This window comes from Electrona antarctica (genome assembly GCF_951216825.1).
Source record: "Electrona antarctica genome assembly, chromosome: 14".
NCBI lineage: Eukaryota > Metazoa > Chordata > Actinopteri > Myctophiformes > Myctophidae > Electrona > Electrona antarctica.
Window position 1 is genome coordinate 45,838,507 of NC_136795.1, and position 23,629 is coordinate 45,862,135.

Genomic DNA, 23,629 nt, shown 5'->3' on the forward strand with positions numbered 1-23,629 from the left:
GTGTACACATATTATGCCTATGTGTTTAGGCCAGATGCTGAACATGAAGGCATACAATTTTTTAAGCTCCAAAAAACATACTTTTATTATTGGTGCAACGTTTTAGGTCTCCATCTGGCAAATATATATATTTTTTTATATATACACTTTGACATCCACTTGAGTTAGAAAGATTGAACTGTATCCGTGTGGTTAACGTTATAGCGCAACATACAGTTCCCGAAAAGATGATTGTCTTTGCCAACGTCATTCCATTGACTGCAATAAAAGTATTGCTTCACTGCTGTCTTTTGATATATCTCTGTATTCCAATATTCCGGTAATCATTGCCATGGAATGTTTACTTCAGTAGCAGGGGTCTCCCAGTCTCTCTGCCCTTTTAAAAAACAGAAAATAAATGTTCAAGTTGCAATACCTATCTTATCCAGATAACTACGGAAAGAAGTGAACCTGTAACAATAGGACATTGAAGCACATGTTATGGTCACAGACAGACAGACAGACAGACAGACAGACAGACAGACAGACAGACAGACAGACAGACAGACAGACAGACAGACAATGTAGATGCCCCAATTGCCCCATTGGACACTGGGGCCTCATTCACACGTATCAAACACTAATCAAGCAAATGTTTGGTAGTTTTTTTAGGCCACCACAATGCTTTTCCAATGAGAGTCACATGGTTTGACCAACCATTTGTGTTTGATTGCTGATTGCTGGTGGTGTTCTGCCCCTCCACCAAACACAAATGTTTGGTCAAACCATGTGACTATAGAAAAGCATTGTGGTGGCCTAAAAAAACAAAAAAAAACGACCAAACATGTGCTTGATTGGTGTTTGATATGTGTGAATGAGGCCTGTGCAGTTTTAGTTTAAAAAGGATGTTAAAAGCTTCATGTTATAATGTTATAATTTTGGCAATCAATCATGGGGCGTTGATCAGCAGTTGATTGATTGCCAAATTTGCCATGGCCCACATCGTTGGGTTAGGGTTAGACAATACAATGGTCAATAGTGCCCTCTGCTGGTCAAACAGTAGCACAAACGTTGACAAAAGCACAATGGAATAATAATAATAATAATAATAATAATAATAATAATAATAATAATAATAATAATAATAATAATAATAATAATAATAATAATAATAATAACAATAATAACAAGAAATGATACAGGTAGTAACATTAATAATTATAATAAATATCAGGGTGACTAGGGCATGTTGCCCAAGCTTGCTGTAATTGTCTCTTGAAAGAATTAAGGCTAGTACAGTCTCTGATGTGAGGCGGTAATTTGTTCCAAAAATAAGGTCCTCTGTACTTGAATGTGAATTGGGCAGATGTTGTCCTGAAGAAAACGGAATGAAGATAATTTGGTGATCTGGTGTAATGATTGTGGATTTCATTGTTGAACTGGAAAACATTTTGAAAACAAGCTGGGAGTACTTTGTGAATGGACTGGTACAAAAAAAATGCATATTTGAAAATTATTTAAGTCAAAGATTGGAAGTGGAACTGGTGAGTCTGCTAGAAAAAGTAGTCATTTTGATAAAACGTTTTTGTAACAGGTCGGGAGACCCATAGGTTGGCCGCATGGGTTGGCCGGTGGCTCATGAGTCGGCCAGTAGGCTGCATGGGTCAGCCGGTCGGCCGCATGGGTCAGCTGGTTGGCCGCATGAGCATCTCTGAGTCAGTGAGCACTGACCTGTCAATCAACGACGTGCATGCAACATAGATAGTCTGACTATATAGTGACTATATAGTCAGACTATATTAATATGTCCCATAAACGGTTGTAATGTTTACAAAGGACTGTATAGCCAGGCTGCAGGCATGATGACAGAATTACAGAATTGTTGACATTGTAGCCGGCTGCCGGCATACCAAAGATGTGTCACCCACGTTTGATTCCTAGGCTTAGGGTTGATGACAGAGTAGGCTACAGCATCTTGCAATGGGCCTGGTCTACAACAAGATTCACTGCAGTACACCACCACACCAAGATCTAAATACTTTAACGAATTCCACTCTCACAACACCAGAGGGAGTTCAACATACCACGTCCAACCTCGGTTCAAACAAGGGATTACATTATTTAAGCTCCTATATGCCACTAAACTAGAAATGTGAATCCCTTGACTCAAAACCACCCCTGTACAAATAAAAGTCAGAGTCCTCCTTAACCCCATAATGTACATATTTTCCCCTTTTTGACTTTCTTATATATATGATGAGTTCCTGTTTTTCATAGAAGTGTATATCTGTATGTCTTTAAATGTTCTGATGAATTGAAAATGGAGGACCCTGATGTAAACAAGTCTAGTGCATTTCGGTGTGGACCTCAAAGTAGCAAATGGTAAATGGTAAATGGTGCATTTATATAGCGCCTTTATCCAAGGCGCTTTACATAGATTGTGCATTACATTCACCCATTCACACACACATTTCATACACCGATTGCGGCGGAAGCCATGCAAGGTACCAACCAGCACATCGGGAGCAATTTGGGGTTCAGTGTCTTGCCCAAGGACACTTCGACATGTAGACAGGAGGAGCCGGGATTCGAGCCGCCGACCCATGGATCATTGGACGACCTGCTCTACCTCTTGAGCCACAGTCGCCCCACATATTATACCCAAAAATCAATCAAACAAACACAGGTTATGCACTATGTCCAGTCTTTAAAATACAAAAGTCCTCTGTGAGGGCTGACTTGAGAGGCTTTGCAATTGCATAAGCTACACCAAAAATATAAAGTAAATACTGATGTGATATATTAAATACATGAATAACTAATGTGTACATATATGCTCTCCCTGTTGTATTAGATGAAAGGGTGTGATTAGAAAATGTGTATGTGTTCATTCATAACTTCATATGTAGCTAAACAGTAAACTGGGTCACTCACACTGTGAGTCTGAGACATTCCAGTGCCTTTGTGAATGAGTACACTGGTATGGGGGCGGGGTGTCAGCTTTGGCACCGCCTAGTGCAGACAAGGCTGCCTTTCCTCTTCTACGTCCTCAGAACACAGATAAAAGGACAAGGCTGCGAGCTCCTCACTCATTCACAAATCCACTTCTCTTCTTTTATTTCTATCGTCAACTACTGCGAAAATGTCAGGCCGAGGGAAAGGAGGAAAAGGTCTTGGAAAAGGAGGCGCCAAGCGCCACCGCAAGGTCCTTCGTGATAACATCCAGGGAATCACCAAGCCCGCTATCCGCCGTCTGGCTCGCCGTGGCGGTGTGAAGCGTATCTCCGGTCTGATCTACGAGGAGACCCGCGGTGTCCTCAAGGTTTTCCTGGAGAACGTGATCCGTGACGCCGTCACTTACACCGAGCACGCCAAGAGAAAGACTGTGACCGCCATGGATGTTGTCTATGCTCTGAAGAGACAGGGACGCACTCTGTACGGATTCGGAGGTTAATAACGCTGACTTGAACTACCAACAACCCAAAGGCTCTTTTAAGAGCCACCCACAATTTCTTTACAGAGTTGATTCCATTATAGAAATGTAGGTGCAGCTGTAATATAATTATTTCATACTATTCTCCCCTGTTTCAGGGGTATAACACAGCCAGGTCTTGTTTAGACAAACGACTCATGTGCACTGTATAAAGTCTGTACGATGAGCCATTATTAATGGACACTGGTCTGACTATTAATTTGCGAATAATTCAGTCGTCTATTTAGGGGCGTTGGGATATTGTCGCTGAGTGCGGACAGCCGGACACTGCATCTGCAAATATTACCGCTCTATAGCCGTTACTGACACTACAAGAAGATATTATATACAAATTGCTGATCTACAAGCTCAGTGTGACAAATGTGATGAGGTCAACATTTGGGGCAAGTGGCTATAGCTGTTTTAGACCAAGGAATATATATATATATATATATATATATATATATATATATATATATATATATATATATAGATATATACACAATTAAAATAAACTATATACCAAATGTCCTAAACAAAATAAACCTGTTGCCTGCTGGACTACTTGACGTGTTTAGACCTTGTATAACAGCTATTTTTGAATAGCCAACCTCTTCTCTTTCAAAGTCGTATAGCCAAAGTATAACACATGAAAGTGCTTAAAATAATTGTGATGCTATATTAATTTTAACTTATTTTGCTGGGGAGACCCCAGTTGGCACTTTGATAACCACTCGTTTATGCTGTGTGGATAAACTCAGCCCCCTAACACAGCATACAAGGCCTTTGTCACTCAAGTGTCATACAATGCATTTGAAGGCTGCTTAATACTGACAATTTGGTTTTACTAGTAAAACTAGTAATCCTCAATTACAAACTACTGTATTCCCTTTGACAAATACAAAAATATATCAGGCAATCCACACATGTTTTTTTGTAAATGCTGTCTTGTGTATTTGACATGTTTTTTTAAGATGCTCTCAACTGTGGATTTAGGTGTGAAATGAACTGAAACATGTCAGATTTCTTACAATTAATAACAAAACAACATTTTAACAGCAAAATAAATGACCACAAGTGTCCTCTCATAAGTCACCATGTCACAGGTCCACAGTTGTGTTTGCAGACACTGAAAAGTTTAGATTTTTTAAACAAACACGTTGACACAGATTACTTATTTTACTTTTATAACATTGCCAGACATCTCACCTTTCTGTGCAGTGAATATTGCTCGGGATATTGTATGTGAAACTATTTTAAAAGACAAATGTCAGAGGAAAGTTGATGAACAACTCTCCATGTAGCTGTGTATATGTGAGGTTTTAAACGTTTCAAAACAAAACGCAGGAGGCCTCAGGGCTCCACATGATTTAATTATGATGTTAAACTAGTCTGCTATCTGCTCCATTTGTTGTTTTACTTTAATACTTCAATTTGTCTGTGTTTTATTTGGTTTTTAGTTGTGGAGAAAACACAAGTGTTCCACAATTCTGCAGCACACAGAGCACTGACCTAGTGGGTTGAGTCTACATGGTTCTCACACATCCTTTAAGTTCCACCCCCTTCTCCTCTGCTTCATCGTCACTCTCTACTCAGAGTTTAGTTCAGTGCAACTGAAATACCAACTACAAGAGAATGGCAGAAGTCGCCCCAGCTCCAGCTGCCGCCTCCCCGGCTAAAGCATCCAAGAAGAAGGCCGCCGCCAAATCCAAGAAGGCCGCTGGTCCAAACGCCCAGGACCTCATCGTCAAGGCTGTGACCGCTTCCAAGGAGAGGAGCGGTGTGTCTCTGTCCGCACTCAAGAAGGCTCTGGCTGCCGGTGGCTACGACGTGGAGAAGAAGAACAGCCGCGTCAAGGCTGCTGTGAAGAGCCTGGTAGCAAAGGGCACCCTGCTCCAGACCAAGGGTACTGGTGCTGCTGGATCCTTCAAGATCAACAAGAAGACCGAAGTGAAACCAAAGAAACCCGCTACGAAGGCAGCCAAACCCAAGAAGCCGGCAGCCAAGAAACCCGCCGTGGCAAAGAAATCCCCCAAGAAGGTTGCAGCCAAGAAGCCCGCAGCCGCTAAGAAATCCCCCAAGAAGGTTGCAGCCAAGAAGCCTGCCGCTGCAAAGAAAGCCGTAGCCAAGAGCCCCAAGAAGGCGACCAAGAGTCCCAATAAGGTGAAGAAGCCCGCTGCCGCTAAGAAAGCACCAGCAAAGAAGGTAGCCAAGCCCAAGGCGGCGAATCCCAAGAAGGCAGCCACCAAGAAGAAGTAAACATCCACACAACAGCATGTAACCCACAAAGGCTCTTTTAAGAGCCACCCACAACTTAATTTAAAGAGCATTCCTCAATATAGTGTACTGTAATGATATTAACCTACAATCAATAATGATTAGGTTACTTTATTGACTCACCAGTTTATTGGCAATATGGAAATCATTGTTCATGATTATCACTGCACGAATTAATTGAGTTCCCTTCACATTGAGTTTAGTTATTACGTTCTAACTCACATCATTAATTACTATAGCATTTGAATTCAATATTTGTATTGCCAGTAGTCTACAAATTGCAGCAAGAAGCTCCCACAATGAAAATAGCTAGTCTACACACTAAAATGAAGCAATATGGTATTACGTGATTGTATACAGTTAATAGAGTACATAATGATTGTATACCGTTAATAGAGTACATAATGCTATGTAAAACTGTATCCCAAGGCTTAATGTGTGATTTCAGAACATTTATTTTATAACCCCAAGTCGCATAATTAAAAGAACGCTTATTTTTTTCCCGGGTGAAATAGACTCTTTGTATTGAAATAGTGGGTGGCTCTTAAAAGAGCCTTTGTGGGGTTCGTTAGCCGAATGAAGTAGATTTATTTCTTGGCAGCTTTCTCAGTCTTCTTGGGCAGCAGAACAGCCTGGATGTTGGGCAGCACACCGCCCTGAGCGATGGTCACTCCACCAAGCAGTTTGTTGAGCTCCTCGTCGTTGCGAACGGCCAGCTGGAGGTGACGGGGGATGATACGACTCTTCTTGTTGTCACGGGCAGCGTTTCCAGCCAACTCCAGGATCTCAGCGGTCAGATACTCGAGCACTGCAGCGAGGTACACTGGAGCTCCGGCTCCGACTCTATGGGCATAGTTGCCTTTACGCAGCAGCCTGTGGACACGACCAACGGGGAACTGAAGTCCGGCACGGGATGAGCGCGTCTTAGCCTTCGCCCTGGCCTTTCCTCCGGTTTTTCCTCGGCCACTCATTTTTGATGATGTAGTTATATTTCTAAAGTTGAATGTCGAAGAAATGTTCTGGAGGAGAGGCGCGCGAGACATTTTATACCTTCAACAACACAGAGAATACTACTTTCTGTATGTGCGGGTGCGCGCCCCACCAATCATAGAAACGGACGAGAGCGCGGGCAGATCGTGTATGAGCTTCCAACCAATCAGTAGTAGTGGCATGTTGTGCGCCTCCCGAAGAAGGAGGTTCCCATCCCGACCCCAGAGCCAATGAGATAAAATGCAGCAGTTTGTGCCCTTTTTGCTACAACTCCTATCTTAACTTTGCAGAGAGAGAAAATGGCAAGAACAGTTCCAGACCACTCGTCTAGTTATATATACACCATAGTATGTGGGTAGTAATCATTTGTAGTTAATCATATTTAATTTAGTGTCACAATTGCATGGATTCCAGTGCCTATATTCAAGTTCAATGCACATTTTAGTTCTAGTCCACAATCAACCCACTAACATGCAGCAAATATGTCCAAATATTGGTTTAACCACATGAATATGATGTGTGACTATAAAATGTGAATTTGATGTTAATTATTTCGTTAAGAGCGTCTGCTAAATGCCTACATTGTAAATTGTAAATTGTAAGATCCCTACTTTCTTATACACCAGTATAAGTTCAGGTTGATTTAAGTTGAACTGTACATACATCCCTGTGTCATGTGTTTTTTTGTCACAAGTAGAAATGCTTATTTATTTGCCCCTATAGGCCTATCATACATATACAACATAGAGCAAAGTATTTTCTTTGTTCAGTCCATAGCCTATGTATTACTTAGCTATTACATTATAAAGTATTTTATTGAATTTCCACAACATTTAATTATGTTTAGTATCACAGTACATATCAATATTCAAGACTTGGAATTACAGCAGCCCGAGCAGCCCCAGTCCAGTACACTATAGACTTTTGTGATGCATGGTACCTCCCCAAACAAGGAGGTCCCTCACCACTGACCAATCTGAGAACAACCGTGTCTCAGAAGTGCAAATAAAAGCAGCAGTTTGCGGCTGCAATAAGCATTCTATTCTCAACGTCTTTAGAAGAGAACAAGACAAGACACAATGGCAAGAACGAAGCAGACCGCGCGTAAGTCCACCGGCGGCAAAGCGCCCAGGAAACAGCTCGCCACCAAGGCAGCGCGTAAGAGCGCTCCGGCAACCGGTGGCGTGAAGAAACCTCACCGTTACCGTCCAGGTACAGTGGCTCTGAGGGAGATCCGTCGTTACCAGAAATCCACCGAGCTGCTGATCCGTAAGCTGCCCTTCCAGCGCCTGGTGAGGGAGATCGCCCAGGACTTTAAGACCGACCTGCGCTTCCAGAGCTCCGCCGTTATGGCTCTCCAGGAGTCTGCAGAGGCTTATCTGGTCGGTCTGTTTGAAGACACCAACCTGTGCGCCATCCACGCCAAGAGGGTGACCATCATGCCCAAAGACATCCAGCTGGCCCGTCGTATCCGCGGAGAACGTGCTTAATCTGTCACTGCCACAACCCCAAAACGGCTCTTTTAAGAGCCACCAAATTCTTTATTTGAAGAGCAATTATTCCGTTGATATACACTGGATCCATTCACATCACAATAAGCCAAAACTACTGAAATAAATATTTGCGACAATAACGGTCAGCTGTCTAGGGGCGTATCCATGCCCGCTGTGCCATTCGTTTAGCAGACTTAAATGATCTGTTATTGCATTATTATATTTAGCTCTTGAATCAGAAACATAATTATAATACATCTAACTGAAATTAAACGAGGATTAAATGTGATTAACATGCAAATTATTTCAATCACTCAGACATTCAGCTCCACCCTGGGGCATGTACCATTTTTTTTTGGAACTCGACATGATCATTGCTTCATACAAACCAGTAGATTTTCATAGTCGACACATGTACAAAGCAAGTGTAGAGAGTTTTGGATGTATATCTAATCTATACATTATCAGTCTATCAGTGGCTTCTCAGAGTGGAGGCGGGGGTTGAGCATGTATCTAGTATTTTGGGGGTCAGAATTTATTTAAATTGGTATATGTGCTAAATGGAAACAATGTGATAAACACATGTTACAAATGTCTTGTGTGGGCTGATACAATAGCTACAATAGTTCAGTAGAATTGTGTGTGTGTGTGTGTGTGTGTGTGTGTGTGTGTGTGTGTGTGTGTGTGGGCTGATACAATAGCTACAATAGTTCAGTAGAATTGTGTGTGTGTGTGTGTGTGTGTGTGTGTGTGTGTGTGTGTGTGTGTGTGTGTGTGTGTGTGTGTGTGTGTGTGTGTGTGTGTGTGTGTGTGTGTGTGTGTGTGTGTGTGCCTGCGTACATATTGTGTATTTGTAATGTATGCATTGATGTAGGCCTATGTATGTGTAAAGGACCCCCCTAAAATGAGAAGCTGCATCTCAAGGACTAACCTCTGTGTGTGTGGACGCTGCACACAAAATGAAAAACAACAAGCAATGATAGTTTGATAAATGCATTTTATATATGTGATGTATCCCCATGCCTTTTGTTCTTGCCTAATGTAAATCGCTCTGGATTAAGAGTGTCTGCTAAATGTCTAAATTATTGTAAATTGCACAGCAGAATTAGGGCGATACCCACTCATTCTCAATTAATGAAGAGAGCGATTACATTTCAGGACCGCCTAAAAGAAAGGTGTTTTCTTGTCCACAGATCAGATGTGGCCTCTGTGTTATTTAGGTCAGTGGTTGCGTGCGTGCCAACGTTTTCATGTCAAGGACCCCCTAATTTACACTAATTAGCCGGTGGACCCTAAAATATATGCCAGGGACCCCCAGAAGAAATGCGTGCGTGCGTGTGTGTGTGTGTGTGTGTGCGTGCGTGCGTGCGTGCGTGCGTGCGTGCGTGCGTGCGTGCGTGCGTGCGTGCGTGCGTGCGTGCGTGCGTGCGTGCGTGCGTGCGTGCGTGCGTGCGTGCGTGCGTGTGTGCATGCATGCGTGCGTGCGTGCGTGCGTGCGTGCGTGCGCTGACAACCAAAGTGAATCTGTCTATCTGGTATCACCTGGTGTCTGCACTCTACACCATGGACAGCATCAGACCATATAGACTGGAGTCGTGTCCTGTATATTAAACAGCTGTCATTTTTACAAAGGACTGTAAATAGCCATGCAGGCATGACATAAATGTTAACATTATTGCCAAAGATGTGTCAGTTTTCACAAAAACAATCCTGTGTGAAATCAGAAATGTGTCAATGCAATGACCCACATGTATTTGCAAATATAACAGCAAATACACCAGATGTCATTATAATTGACAATAACTTTTATATTGGAAAGTTGGGTGTGCTTTTGATTCGTTTAGTTTAGAGGAAGCTTCCTAAACAAATAAAATACCAACCATTAGTACAAGCCATTAGGTAGGCTCATTGTTTTTATATTTGGCAGAGGATTAGGGATTAAGGGAGGATGGGGTTGTCCAAGTGTCAGGCAAAGCAGCTTGCAACATACTGTTCAATCTCCTCCATTGTCCCCTTTTGGACTGAATTAATTTATAATATTATTAAAAATATTTTGTTTTGTGTTTCTGCCATCAATCAGATGCTATATTAAGTTGAGATACTCAATTTGAAATTAGCACAATCAAAATATATAAATTTAGGTATGTGCCAAATTCGGCACATTAGGCTATTAGAGTTATTACACTATTTGCACTATTACACTATTACACTTACTACACATATTACACTATTGCACTTATTACACTATTACACTTATTACACTATTACACTATTACAAAATTAGACTTATTACACTATTTCACTATTCCACAATTATAGTTACTACTATCTCTATGATGTGATGACATGTACTAGTGCCTGATGGGTCAAATTTGTCCCAAACAGACATTGCCAAATATCTCAGAAAAAAGTAAGATCAAATGTAATCTACTTCAATATTTCTATAGTTGTATCATCGAGTTAGCTGGTGTGTATTTTTATTTTAGCACATTTGGGCAGTAAGTCTTACTTACACTGGCAGCCTAGAGCCATTTTCTACATCGCCTATATTTGGCCATTAACCGGTATGTGCCAAATTTGACCCAGTCGTCCAAAAGGGGTAGGCAGATCTATTTGGAGGACACACACAGCCCTAATCAAGGGCCTGTATAATTTAGTTTAATCAGGTCCCTGGCTTCAGCAAAGGGTTCTGTCAGGCTCAGGTCTGAAGATGTTGGAGCGGTTAGCACCGCTCAAAAAAGAAAAAAAAAATATTTATTGTATAGTATCTAGTAAATGGACCAAGTCTCTGTACGTATACGTCTGTAATCCACATAACTTGAGAACCACCGACTTCAAATTCGACACACGCGTTCCACACCCCCACAGGGAGTGCAGTGGCCGGTGTTGAGTCGGTTGGATCCACGATTGTCCAGACCCGCCATAAAAGGCCTCTTTTTGGGCCTGTTCTGACATCACAACACTCCATATTGTGGCATGCCTGAGGGTCCGGCACACAGAGGGACACAGAGAGACAGATACAGAAATCTCCATAAAAGGGACAGAGACAGATGGGTGGAACGGGTACTCTGACACGGGTACAACGGGTATTGCACAGCCGGGTGGGGCATGGATCAACTTCCATCGTTATACCGACTCAGTGCTCTACAGCCGGGCACCAGCACTCTGACATCAACGCTGTGACATCAGGCATTCCCATGACTATGACATAATGCGGGAACAACGACATACACACACGTCATGTGTTTCACACCATGAAATAGTGCACGTGTGGAACAACAAATCGTCATTTTTGGATCGCATTTCTTTTGCCGACATGCCTGCAAAACATATGTCAGGGAAGGCGCCGAGCAAGACCTTCAGGAAAAGGCACTCACCATATCATGAGGGAAAAGGGAAGGTTCATCCCAGGAGTCGTGGGACGCAGACGGGTCACGAGGGAAAAGTGAAAGTTCACCACAGGAGTCACGGGAAGCAGCTGGGTCAGGTTCTGGTGCTGGGCCAGGGCCTCTTCGGACAGCTGGGTTTAGGAGACAACATACCACAACGGAAGAAGCCGGCCCTCGTCCCCCTGTCAGAAGGCATCGTGCAAGTAGCAGCTGGAGGAGTGCACACGGTGTGCCTCGGTGGTTCCGGAAGCGTCTACACGTTTGGCTGCAACGACGAGGGTGCCTTGGGCCGGGAGACGTCAGACTCGGCGCCGGAGAATTGTCCCGGGAAGGTGGTCCTGGGAGAGAAGGTGGTTCAGGTTTCCGCAGGAAACTGCCACACGGCCGCCCTCACAGAGGACGGAACCGTGTACCTCTGGGGCTCGTTTAGAGATAGCAATGGCATTATGGGCCTTTTGCATTCCAAGGAAAAGTGCAACGCTCCCGTCAAAGTCCCCTTGAAAGAGCCTGTGGTTAAAGTCGCATCGGGTGACGACCACCTTGTGCTGGTAACACGTGGGGGGAACCTCTACACGGCAGGGTGTGGAGAGAAGGGTCAGCTGGGAAGGGTGACCCTTCCCGGCCTTGTGTCACTCCGCAGTGACAGAGGCAGGCAGGGCCTTGACCGGCTACTGATTCCCCGGCCGGTGCTATTTAAAGGCAAGATTCACTTCATTGATGCCTTCTGTGGGGAAAACTTCACCTTCGCTGTATCAGAAAATGGCTGCGTTTATGTATTTGGTCTGTCCAACTACCACCAGCTCGGGACTATAGAAACATGTTATTTTCCAGTGAAACCGACATGCTTCGGCAACTCTACCACAGCCTGGGTGGAGTTCTCTGGAGGAGAGGAGCATGCGCTCTGCCTGGATAGCAAAGGGCAGGTATACAGCCTGGGCAGTGAGCACTACGGTCGCCTGGGGCTGGGCCAGGCGGGAGCCGCACAGAAGAGCAATCCCTCGCCCGTGCCTGGGATGGAGCTGGCCAGTGGAGTGAGCTGTGGGTCCCGTGTCAGCTTTGCCATCACTAGAACAGGGTCTGTGTATGCATGGGGCATGGGCACCAACCTCCAGCTTGGCACAGGGGAGGAGAACGACGAGTGGAGCCCCGTGAAGATATCAGGCAAACAGCTGGAGAACTGCACGGTGCTAGCGGCGTCCGGTGGAGGGCAGCATACAGCTCTGCTGGTCAGACCCGTTGACCCACCTGCCGTAACTGATGAGAGGGGGACTGGGGCTGTATTGGACTGCAGGGGCCCAAGCTGATCAGGTGGCTCATTTTACATGAAAACGCAAAATCAAAAAAATATGTGACAGCTTATGTTTCAAAAGATGTAGCGCCTTTTTGAAATACATTTTTATTTTATTTTAAGAAGAAATGGACAGGTACAGGCATACAGAACAAATATTTGCCAACTACAGTAAGTGGCTTTCCCCCTTGCCTCATTTTTTAAATCCTACACTCAGACACCCACACCAACCACCATTGACAAAAAAAGGGAAAATAGTCATAATAAATAATTATAACAATAACAGCAATTAAATACAACATCAAACTAGATTTGTTAAATTAACAACACATTTTGTAAATAAATAATATAAAATAATCCCTCCCAACCCACACATCATAACAAGCCTGAAAAGAAAAATAAATGGGCAAAGATTTCAACGAAGACCAAAAATAAAGGTGATTAGTTATGTATATTTCTTTTTTGAGAAAGCTGGTTTGGTCCATGGAATGGAATGGAAATATAAAAATGGAGGTGCCTGGCAAATTATACAACTTCTTCAGATCTGAGAATGATCTTAAACCATAATATGCAAAATACGATAAGGGTATCACAACAGGCCCACCTTTGCAGGTACTCGCTCCTGCGCCATCTGTGGGCCAGTGGCATCGCTCTCTCCGTCTCTCCTTCCCTCAAGGCACCGGGACTCTGCATGGTAGGGGTGTCCTCCTCCCTGGGCCAAGGCTAGGCTTGACCGCATACCTCAATTAGACAGGAGTTGGGTGGCTTCAGCAGGTTCTCAAATGGGCACCCCCCTTCACTGGTGTTTCGTTGATTTAAGTCCATGACACCTCGGAGGGGCTCAACGGCAGATCCAGCGTCCTGGCTCTACCCCCGCTGAACACCACCCAACTCTATGGTCCTCATTCACAACGGCGTTTACGCTCATACCGTTACGTAACGTGAGCGGAGCGTGAGCGGACAGGCATTTACGTGGATTCCCACATTACGTGGGAATTCATGAACTTCAACGTGAACTTGACGGTGACGTCGGATGGTCGGAATCTCCGCTAAAAGCTGCGCCAGCTCAGAGGGTCGTGTACTGCTTGCGTAGATTTATTCAGAAGGCTTTAGTCTTCATTCTGAATCAATTAAAAGTCCCCAAATCTCAGATAAAATATGTAGGAATGTGTCCAAAACATTGGTCAGCACATAAAAAAATTATAGCTTATATAAAAGCCAAGTATCACTTGGATGCCTAAATGCATGCATTCTAGAGGCAGGTTAGCCTAGAGTCCCATACAGAAACTGCCCCTGCAAACCCGACACCTTTTTATTTATTTATTAGGATATTTCTAGCATGCGCGATTGCGCTGCACTTGACAGCTTTCTACTCGCAGTGCAACGCGTTGTGAGCTTGTAGATCGGCTCTCGCGGACTCGCGCTGCATGTTAAAAAACAAACTCACACTTATAATAAGAACATACACTTATCTGCATTCTGCACTGTACGAATTCATTGGAAAATGAATTAGCCCTATAAAAAAATAGAAGTCCACATTATTGCATCAGCGCGTGCAATTCGGCCAGTCATAGTTTTAAGCCAGTGCACCTTAATTAATTATAATATGGGGAACTTATAGCTGGGCTGTAGGCTACTACATTGATGAGATCAATCAAGTTTGGTGCCAAATGTCCCGCGAAATTCGCGAATCATTTTAATATGACATCATCATAAATGAACCTGCACTTAGATCTGACAAAGAGGAGGCTACCCGCCGTATATGGTTGAAATTTTAAATAGCTATATAGGCCTATGCCTACGTGTCCATGATCAGAACAAATCCATTCTCCACATGGCATTCAGACAGATGACAGTGAGATGATATTAATCTATTCCCCGCATGAATCAATGCAGCTCTGATAAAAATATCGGATATATGTTTTACCTCTGCAAAGGTGTGAGTGAGCAATTGTTTAATAGAAAAGAAAAGGCTTTATAATATAATTGCCAAGTATACGCTAGCTTGCTGCCTTGGTCCCGAACTTAAATAAATAAATAAAAAAGCTGCATTTTATACCGTAAGTCAGCTTGACATTGCTGCAGCGGTGCGGAGCAGCGTTCACCGTTTTGTAAGCTTGGGAAAATGATTTATATAGTTTAATGGTAGGCTATAGACAATATAAAGAATCACGCACAAATGTAATGGTATATGGATGTAAAAAAAGAGACTGCAGGTGGTGGTCGTCGCTCCGGCGCTTGACATGGTCAGATCATTTTCTTTTAATTTCCTAATATAGCCTAATTTCTTTCCAGCAATCATTTTTATTTTAATTTGTGAAGCCACTATACTGGAAAATATCATTATTTTGTTGCATTCCGTCAGGAGGACCTCTATTTCGTTTGAGCTGTAAGGCCTATAGTTCTTTTTTTTTTTTTTTTTACTGCTGTCTGCTGAGTCATGCTTGACGCCTTTTATGGTGTGAAATGGGGCGTGGATCAATGCAAATTAAGTTATCCGCTGATTTTCCGATCATTTGGCACCCGTTCGCATTCACCTGCGTACCTCACAACATACACCTGCGTACCTGTGGTACACACCGCTCTTTGAATTGCACGGCAAAACAACGTAGCGTGATCGGACGGAATTTCCCGCATCTGTTTACGCTTCCGTTAAGCTTCCGTTACACTCTTGCGTATTTCTCCTTTGTGAATGAGGACCTATGTCTTTAGTCCTTCAGTAGGTCGGCTCTGCCACCGCACCTCTCTTTGTATCCAGATCCACCGTGATGCTCCTCTGCCCGCTTAGTGATGTTGCCTACCAGCCGTTTCCTAGCCAGCCCTTCGATCCCCATCAATTCAATGTCTCCCTTTTGACTGATTACAGAGAAGATTGTGTGCACATCCCAATGCCTATATTCTGGCCAGGTGCTGGATGTCAGGCATCAAGGCAAACAACAAGGAAGAGGAAGAACATCCGCACACCAGTTTGTAGAGCTCCGAGACTTACTTTATTTTAAGGCAACAATTAAATGCAACGTATCGACCGACTAGGTCTTCATCATAGCCTGGCTCCAGCCCTGAATCACTAGCCACGCCCATTAAGAAAACTAGAATTTTGCGGGCCTTTAGCCCGCTCATCCTAGCGCCACGCGTCGCAAATGGGAAGAAGGCAATAGCGGGAGGGCAATATTCAATACTGTTTTTTTTGTTTGGTTTTTTTACTTGGAAAAGCAAACATGGCAACCCATGATGTTTTCATATATCCAGTTGCTTGGAAAGTGCAAATTTGGCAACCTGGCTGAGTGGCCCTATTGTTTGTTTTTGATTGATTGATTGATTGATTGATTGATTGATTGATTGATTGATTGATTGATCATTTTATTAGACAATAATAAGGCAAGGCAAGGCAAGGCAATTTTATTTATATAGCACCTTTCATACACAAGGAAATTCAAAGTGCTTTACAGAAATAAAAACACAAACAGAGTGCAACAGTCCACTTAAAAAATAAACAAAGATTACAATAGACAATTAAATACTGTAAGATAACATAATTGGCATATAAATTAGAACAAATACTCCCACCTTTGATTAAAAGCCGAGGCAAGACCTAGCTGTTCATTAGGATAGGCAATGTTAAATAAGTATGTTTTTAAATTAGATTTGATTGTTGGGGGTTTCCTAATGTAACCTGGAATATTATTCCAGGTTTGTGGTGCATAATAATATTATAATATAATTTGTGGTGCATAGTAATAATAGTGAAATGCTGCTTTCCCATGTTTTGTTCCAACTATGGGATGAACAATTAGTAGGCCAGCCCCAGATGACCTAAGTGTTCGAGATGGTTCATATGGCTTCAGCATGTCTGAGATGTAGCTGGGCTCAGAGCCACAAACAGTGTATGTGTGTGCGCACGTGCGTGTGTGTATGTGTGTGTGTGCAGTGAAAAGGGGAGGTGCCGGGGAATGAGGAAGTTGTGATGTAATTTGCATCACAGCGACTTTATTTGTAAAGTAAATATGGCAGTTGTGGGGAAGCGATGTAGTGCATATGGATTCGGATGGCGTGCAGGATTTGTTGTGCATGGAGAGATGTGTGCTAACGGAGTGGTTTGGTATAGGAGAAGGAGAACGGATAAACGGTCATGTGCTTGTGTGCCCCCTTTCTATTAGGGTAGAAAGATATGTTCGATTCAGAAGTGAAAGTAACAAAATTAGATTCAGACTGAGTGTCAGGCTATCTTCATCAGGCAGATAAGGATATTTGCCTGATATGACATATTATTTCAACAAGGCCACTAAATGTGCTTTACACAGAACACCAAACAAGGGAAACATACTTGTTGTAGGACACACACACACACACACACACACACACACACACACACACACACACACACACACACACACACACACACACACACACACACACACACACACACACACACACACACACACACACACACACACACACACACACACACACACCTTGTCAGCACCATTATCGATTCATGCTCCCTGATTCAGTTTGGGATATACCATGTAGCATTATATGAAATGACCCAATGAATGTCACATAATTACACACAGCTTTAGGTCTGTGAAGTCAGACCTCACAAATAATAATGGATTGCATTTTTAGAGCGCTTTTCTATTTCCTATTACTCAAAGTGCTTAGTCCATTCATTGGGAGGTGAAGCGGCGAACAGTCGACGCCGTCCTCACATCCACACCCCAATGGTGGCAACCACTGGAGGCAGGGTGCAATTAGGCCTACTGTGTCTTAATTCAGGGGGTTCACCCTGCAAGGTGCGGTACTAGGTAGGATGGGTGAGGGCACTACCCTGCGGAGGGGGGTAGGGGCGGGCACACGTTCTGGGGTTGGGGCCAGCAACACTCATGTACCCGTGTGTGGCTACCCGTTGTCGGCATAGCCTGAAGCAATTACCCCTGTTTCTCCTACGTTGTTGTGGAACGAAATGATGCCTGCGGAGCTCACCGCTGTATGATATGATTTGTTGTGGATATTTACAGCCTACAGGCAATTCGTTTCTAATTGTTTTATTTGCCCAAATGTCAAGTGCATTATAAATAAAAGCTATTATATTATTGTTATTATTATTACTACGTCAAATCTGATTTAACCTGAGTCCTGACTCCTTGCAAAGAGTTGCTGAAAGGAAGGATACCTGTAACCATGCATATAGCCTATTCACTTAATAATGATAAATGTTTTTACATTTGGACAGAATAGAGACTATCGTTGCATCTGCTGTTTGATTTGTATTAGCATGCACCGATCAGTCACTGATCTACAAGCTCATAGCGCGGCAGCACTGTTCATCAGTGCCGCCGTGTTCAAGCTTGTAGATCTTCTTGATTCTTCTTCTGTATATTATATATACTGGCATATATTCCCGCTTCTATATACCCGTGTCTGACGTCACCTATAGACCTCGCTGAATTCTCGCTGAATTCTATTTGTCCATTTGTCCAAAGTAAAACAAGGGTTTTACTTTGTTTTGCTCATTTGCTGAATATGGATTTAGAAATTGTTTTATTATATTTTATTCTTTATATGCTGTTAGAAGAGTTGGAGATGCAACACCGCCCTCGTCGGCGCGTGTTGTATCTCAGGCTGGGAAGGACAAATTATGGACAAGTAAGTTCATGGTTAATTTGTGTATATGCCTATACCTTTACAGCCAGCAGAACCTCCCAGCTACCGGTTTGTCCCGTGAGTGTCCAGTTAACCCAGTCATTCATCAGGAAGTGTTATATAAAATGGCTTATGTAATTGTAAGATTGATATGGGCACCATTAAAAGGCAATGTAGGCTGATATTTTGATACAGACACACAGGAAATATAGTCTGCTTTCTAGTTGAGACTAGGAACTACTATAATACAAGGCCTGTGGTTCACATTTACATTTACAATTTCAATACAATTATATTAAAAAAAACCTTATTGAAACAGTGGGTTTTGGGAAACGGGTTTGTTACACGAATGAAGCAGATCTATTTATGCCAAAGACTACTGCAATAACTAGTTGGTACTGTGATGTACAAAGTAAACTGCCAACATGTTGCATCATCTCCCTTGATACTTGCTAAGATAACTAATGCTGTTTGCCAGGAATATGCATAGACGAGTACCACAGACGAAAAACAGTCTAAGTCCAAATTTCAGACTGACCCCTCCACGAAAAGGCCTTGTTGTCCTGAACCCTTATCTATCATTTATATATTATGGATCAATAGTGTGGACTTAGACTGTTATTCGTCTGTGGTACTCAGAGTGCATGGATATCATGGCATTGCAGATGTTGAAGATTCAATGCATGGGGTTTTTATTTCTTTTTTATAGTTGATTAAGAAAGACCCCAGTTGGCACTTTGATAACCACTCGTTTATGCTGTGTGGATAAACTCAGCCCCCTAACACAGCATACAAGGCCTTTGTCACTCAAGTGTCATACAATACATATACATAGTATAGTATGTGCCACAAATGTGTTTTTGTAAATCCTGTCTTGTGTATTTGACATATGCAGGCCCATGTTTTTTTTTAAAGATGCTCTCAACTGTGGATTTAGGTGTGAAATTAACTGAAACTACAGAATTGTAAGAATTGTAAGAATTACAGAATTGTTGACATTGTAGCCGGCTGCCGGCATACCAAAGATGTGTCACCCACGTTTGATTCCTAGGCTTAGGGTTGATGACAGAGTAGGCTACAGCATCTTGCAATGGGCCTGGTCTACAACAAGATTCACTACAGTACACCACCACACCAAGATCTAAATCCACTCTCACAACACCAGAGGGAGTTCAACATACCACGTCCAACCTCGGTTCAAACAAGGGATTACATTATTTAAGCTCCTATATGCCACTAAACTAGAAATGTGAATCCCTTGACTCAAAACCACCCCTGTACAAATAAAAGTCAGAGTCCTCTTTAACCCCATAATGTACATATTTTCCCCTTTTTTACTTTCTTATATATATGATGAGTTCCTGTTTTTCATAGAAGTGTATATCTGTATGTCTTTAAATGTTCTGATGAATTGAAAATGGAGGACCCTGATGTAAACAAGTCTAGTGCATTTCGGTGTGGACCTCAAAGTAGCAAATGGTAAATGGTGCATTTATATAGCGCCTTTATCCAAGGCGTTTTACATAGATTGTGCATTACATTCACCCATTCACACACACATTCATACACCGATTGCGGCGGAAGCCATGCAAGGTACCAACCAGCACATCGGGAGCAATTTGGGGTTCAGTGTCTTGCCCAAGGACACTTCGACATGTAGACAGGAGGAGCCGGGATTCGAACCGCCGACCCATGGATCATTGGACGACCTGCTCTACCTCTTGAGCCACAGTCGCCCCACATATTATACCCAAAAATCAATCAATCAATCAAAAGTGGAACTTTTGTGCCACACACAAACAAACACAGGTTATACACTATGTCCTGTCTTTAAAATACAAAAGTCCTCTGTGAGGGCTGACTTGAGAGGCTTTGCAATTGCATAAGCTACACCAAAAATATAAAGTAAATACTATATTATATTAAATACATGAATAACTATTGTGTACATATATGCTCTCCCTGTTGTATTAGATGAAAGGGTGTGATTAGAAAATGTGTATTCATAACTTCATATGTAGCTAAACAGTAAACTGGGTCACTCACACTGTGAGTCTGAGACATTCCAGTGCCTTTGTGAATGAGTACACTGGTATGGGGGCGGGGTGTCAGCTTTGGCACCGCCTAGTGCAGACAAGGCTGCCTTTCCTCTTCTACGTCCTCAGAACACAGATAAAACGACAAGGCTGCGAGCTCTTCACTCATTCAAAAATCTACTTCTCTTCTTTTATCTTTGACTTCAACTACTGCGAAAATGTCAGGCCGAGGGAAAGGAGGAAAAGGTCTTGGAAAAGGAGGCGCCAAGCGCCACCGCAAGGTCCTTCGTGATAACATCCAGGGAATCACCAAGCCCGCTATCCGCCGTCTGGCTCGCCGTGGCGGTGTGAAGCGTATCTCCGGTCTGATCTACGAGGAGACCCGCGGTGTCCTCAAGGTTTTCCTGGAGAACGTGATCCGTGACGCCGTCACTTACACCGAGCACGCCAAGAGAAAGACTGTGACCGCCATGGATGTTGTCTATGCTCTGAAGAGACAGGGGCGCACTCTGTACGGATTCGGAGGTTAATAACGCTGACTTAAACTACCAACAACCCAAAGGCTCTTTTAAGAGCCACCCACAATTTCTTTACAGAGTTTATTCCATTATAGAAATGTAGGTGCAGCTGTAATATGATTTCATACTTTTCTCCCCTGTTTCAGGGGTATAACACAGCCAGGTCTTGTTTAGACAACAAGTCATGTGCACTGTATAAAGTCTGTGTACGATGAGCCGTTATTAATGGACACTGGTCTGACTATTTGTGAAGAATTCAGTCGTCTATTTAGGGGCGTTGGGATATTGTCGCTGAGTGCGGACAACCGGACACCGCATCTGCAAATAACCGCTCTATAGCCGTTACTGACACTATTTTGCTGGGGAGACCCCAGTTGGCACTTTGATAACCACTCGTTAATGCTGTGTGGATAAACTCAGCCCCCTAACACAGCATACAAGGCCTTAGTCACTCAAGTGTCATACAATGCATTTGAAGGCTGCTTAATACTGACAATTTGGTTTACTAGTAAAACTAGTAATCCTCAACCACAAACTACTGTATTCCCTTTGACCAATACAAAAATATATCAGGCAATCAGTATAGTATAGTATGTGCCACAAATGTGTTTTTGTAAATGCTGTCTTGTGTATTTGACATATGCAGGCCCATGTTTTTTTTTAAAGATGCTCTCAACTGTGGATTTAGGTGTGAAATGAACTGAAACATGTCAGATTTCTTACAATTAATAACAAAACAACATTTTAACAGCAAAATAAATGGCCACAAGTGTCCTCTCATAAGTCACCATGTCACAGGTCCACAGTTGTGTTTGCAGACACTGAAAAGTTTTGATTTTTTACACAAACACATTGACACAGATGACTTATTTTACTTTTATAACATTACCAGACATCTCACCTTGCTGTGCAGTGAATATTGTTCAGGGTATTGTATGTGAAACTATTTTAAAAGACAAATGTCAGAGGAAAGTTGATGAACAACTCTCCATGTAGCTGTGTATATGTGAGGTTTTAAACGTTTCAAAACAAAACGCAGGATGCCTCAGGGCTCCACATGATTTAATTATGATGTGAAACTAGTCTGCTATCGGCTCCATTTGTTGTTTTACTTTAATACTTCAATTTGTCTGTGTTTTATTTGGTTTTTAGTTGTGTTCCACAATTCTGCAGCACACAGAGCACTGACCTAGTGGGTTGAATCTACATGGTTCTCACACATCCTTTAAGTTCCACCCCCTTATCCTCTGCTTCATCATCACTCTACTCAGAGTTTTAGTTCAGTGCAACTGAAAATCTGAAATACCAACTACAAGAGAATGGCAGAAGTCGCCCCAGCTCCAGCTGCCGCCTCCCCGGCTAAAGCATCCAAGAAGAAGGCCGCCGCCAAACCCAAGAAGGCCGGTCCCAACGCCCAGGACCTCATCGTCAAGGCTGTGACCGCTTCCAAGGAGAGGAGCGGTGTGTCTCTGGCCGCACTCAAGAAGGCTCTGGCCGCCGGTGGCTACGACGTGGAGAAGAAGAACAGCCGCGTCAAGGCTGCTGTGAAGAGCCTGGTAGCAAAGGGCACACTGCTCCAGACCAAGGGTACTGGTGCTGCTGGATCCTTCAAGCTCAACAAGAAGACCGAAGTGAAAGCAAAGAAACCCGCTACGAAGGCAGCCAAACCCAAGAAGCCGGCAGCCAAGAAACCCGTCGTGGCAAAGAAATCCCCCGTGGCAAAGAAATCCCCCAAGAAGGTTGCAGCCAAGAAGCCCGCAGCCGCTAAGAAATCCCCCAAGAAGGCAAAGAAGCCTGCCGCTGCAAAGAAAGCCGTAGCCAAGAGCCCCAAGAAGGTGAAGAAGCCCGCTGCCGCTAAGAAAGCACCAGCAAAGAAGGTAGCAAAGCCCAAGGCGGTGAAACCCAAGAAGGCAGCCGCCAAGAAGAAGTAAACATCTACACAACAGCATGTGTTAACCCACAAAGGCTCTTTTAAGAGCCACCCACAACTTAATTTAAAGAGCATTCCTCAATATAGTGTACTGTAATGACATCATGATACTACAATCAATTATTAGGTTACTTTATTGGCAATATGGAAATCATTGTTCATGCTTGTTATCACTGCACAAATTGAGTTCCCTTCACATTGAGTTTAATAGTTCTTAAATTCTAAATCACATTCAAATTACAACGTATAACAGGAGGCACGGTTCAAAATGCATTTGAATTCAATATTTGCATTGCCAGTATCCACAAATTGCAGCTAAAAGCTCCCACAATGAAAATAGCTAGTCTACACACTAACATGCAGAAATATGGTATTACGCGATTATACCGTTAATAGATATTACCAAACTGGGTAACACTTGCAGATAAGGGTCATGAAATAATGATTAACTCATGATTAACTAATACATTAGTTAAGCATTAGTTAATCATTATTTCATCATGAATTAATGATGACTTCATCATGAATTAACTGTAGTTAGTTAATCATGATTCATGGCATTCATGATTTCATTTATAGATCAGATTTTTTCGCCCAAATCTATGCCCACGATG

The 23,629-nt window shown here is 42.9% G+C and overlaps 7 protein-coding genes and 1 pseudogene across 9 annotated transcripts in view; 6 read left to right on the forward strand and 2 right to left on the reverse strand.

Moving 5' to 3' along the window:
- Positions 1 to 23,629, reverse strand: part of LOC306937247 — a 174,808-nt pseudogene that overhangs the window by 57,330 nt on the left and 93,849 nt on the right. The gene's annotated exons all lie outside the window — the stretch shown is intronic.
- On the forward strand, positions 3,122 to 3,433 carry LOC306937580 (histone H4; the record flags this gene model as incomplete). The annotated part of the gene is made up of 1 exon (XM_079521416.1): positions 3,122 to 3,433. The coding sequence occupies one exon, from the start codon at positions 3,122 to 3,124 to the stop codon at positions 3,431 to 3,433; it is 312 nt and encodes a 103-aa protein (XP_079377542.1).
- On the forward strand, positions 5,087 to 5,710 carry LOC306937544 (histone H1-like; the record flags this gene model as incomplete). The annotated part of the gene is made up of 1 exon (XM_079521382.1): positions 5,087 to 5,710. The coding sequence occupies one exon, from the start codon at positions 5,087 to 5,089 to the stop codon at positions 5,708 to 5,710; it is 624 nt and encodes a 207-aa protein (XP_079377508.1).
- LOC306937561 (histone H2A-like) lies at positions 6,316 to 6,699 on the reverse strand (the record flags this gene model as incomplete). Its single annotated transcript, XM_079521398.1, has 1 exon — positions 6,316 to 6,699. One exon carries the CDS (start codon positions 6,697 to 6,699, stop codon positions 6,316 to 6,318), a length of 384 nt encoding a protein of 127 aa, XP_079377524.1.
- On the forward strand, positions 7,798 to 8,208 carry LOC306937554 (histone H3.2-like; the record flags this gene model as incomplete). Its single annotated transcript, XM_079521391.1, has 1 exon — positions 7,798 to 8,208. One exon carries the CDS (start codon positions 7,798 to 7,800, stop codon positions 8,206 to 8,208), a length of 411 nt encoding a protein of 136 aa, XP_079377517.1.
- On the forward strand, positions 11,528 to 12,904 carry LOC306936243 (regulator of chromosome condensation-like; the record flags this gene model as incomplete). Its single annotated transcript, XM_079519734.1, has 1 exon — positions 11,528 to 12,904. The coding sequence occupies one exon, from the start codon at positions 11,528 to 11,530 to the stop codon at positions 12,902 to 12,904; it is 1,377 nt and encodes a 458-aa protein (XP_079375860.1).
- Positions 20,786 to 21,097, forward strand: LOC306936244 (histone H4; the record flags this gene model as incomplete). Its single annotated transcript, XM_079519735.1, has 1 exon — positions 20,786 to 21,097. One exon carries the CDS (start codon positions 20,786 to 20,788, stop codon positions 21,095 to 21,097), a length of 312 nt encoding a protein of 103 aa, XP_079375861.1.
- LOC306937543 (histone H1-like) overlaps positions 22,405 to 23,629 on the forward strand; it is a gene marked incomplete at both ends in the record, with an annotated part of 76,332 nt that continues 75,107 nt past the window's right edge. For both annotated transcript variants that reach the window (XM_079521380.1, XM_079521381.1), the window contains one exon: positions 22,405 to 22,962. In XM_079521380.1, the coding sequence (XP_079377506.1) occupies positions 22,405 to 22,962 (558 nt within the window). The remainder of the gene's footprint in view (positions 22,963 to 23,629) is intronic.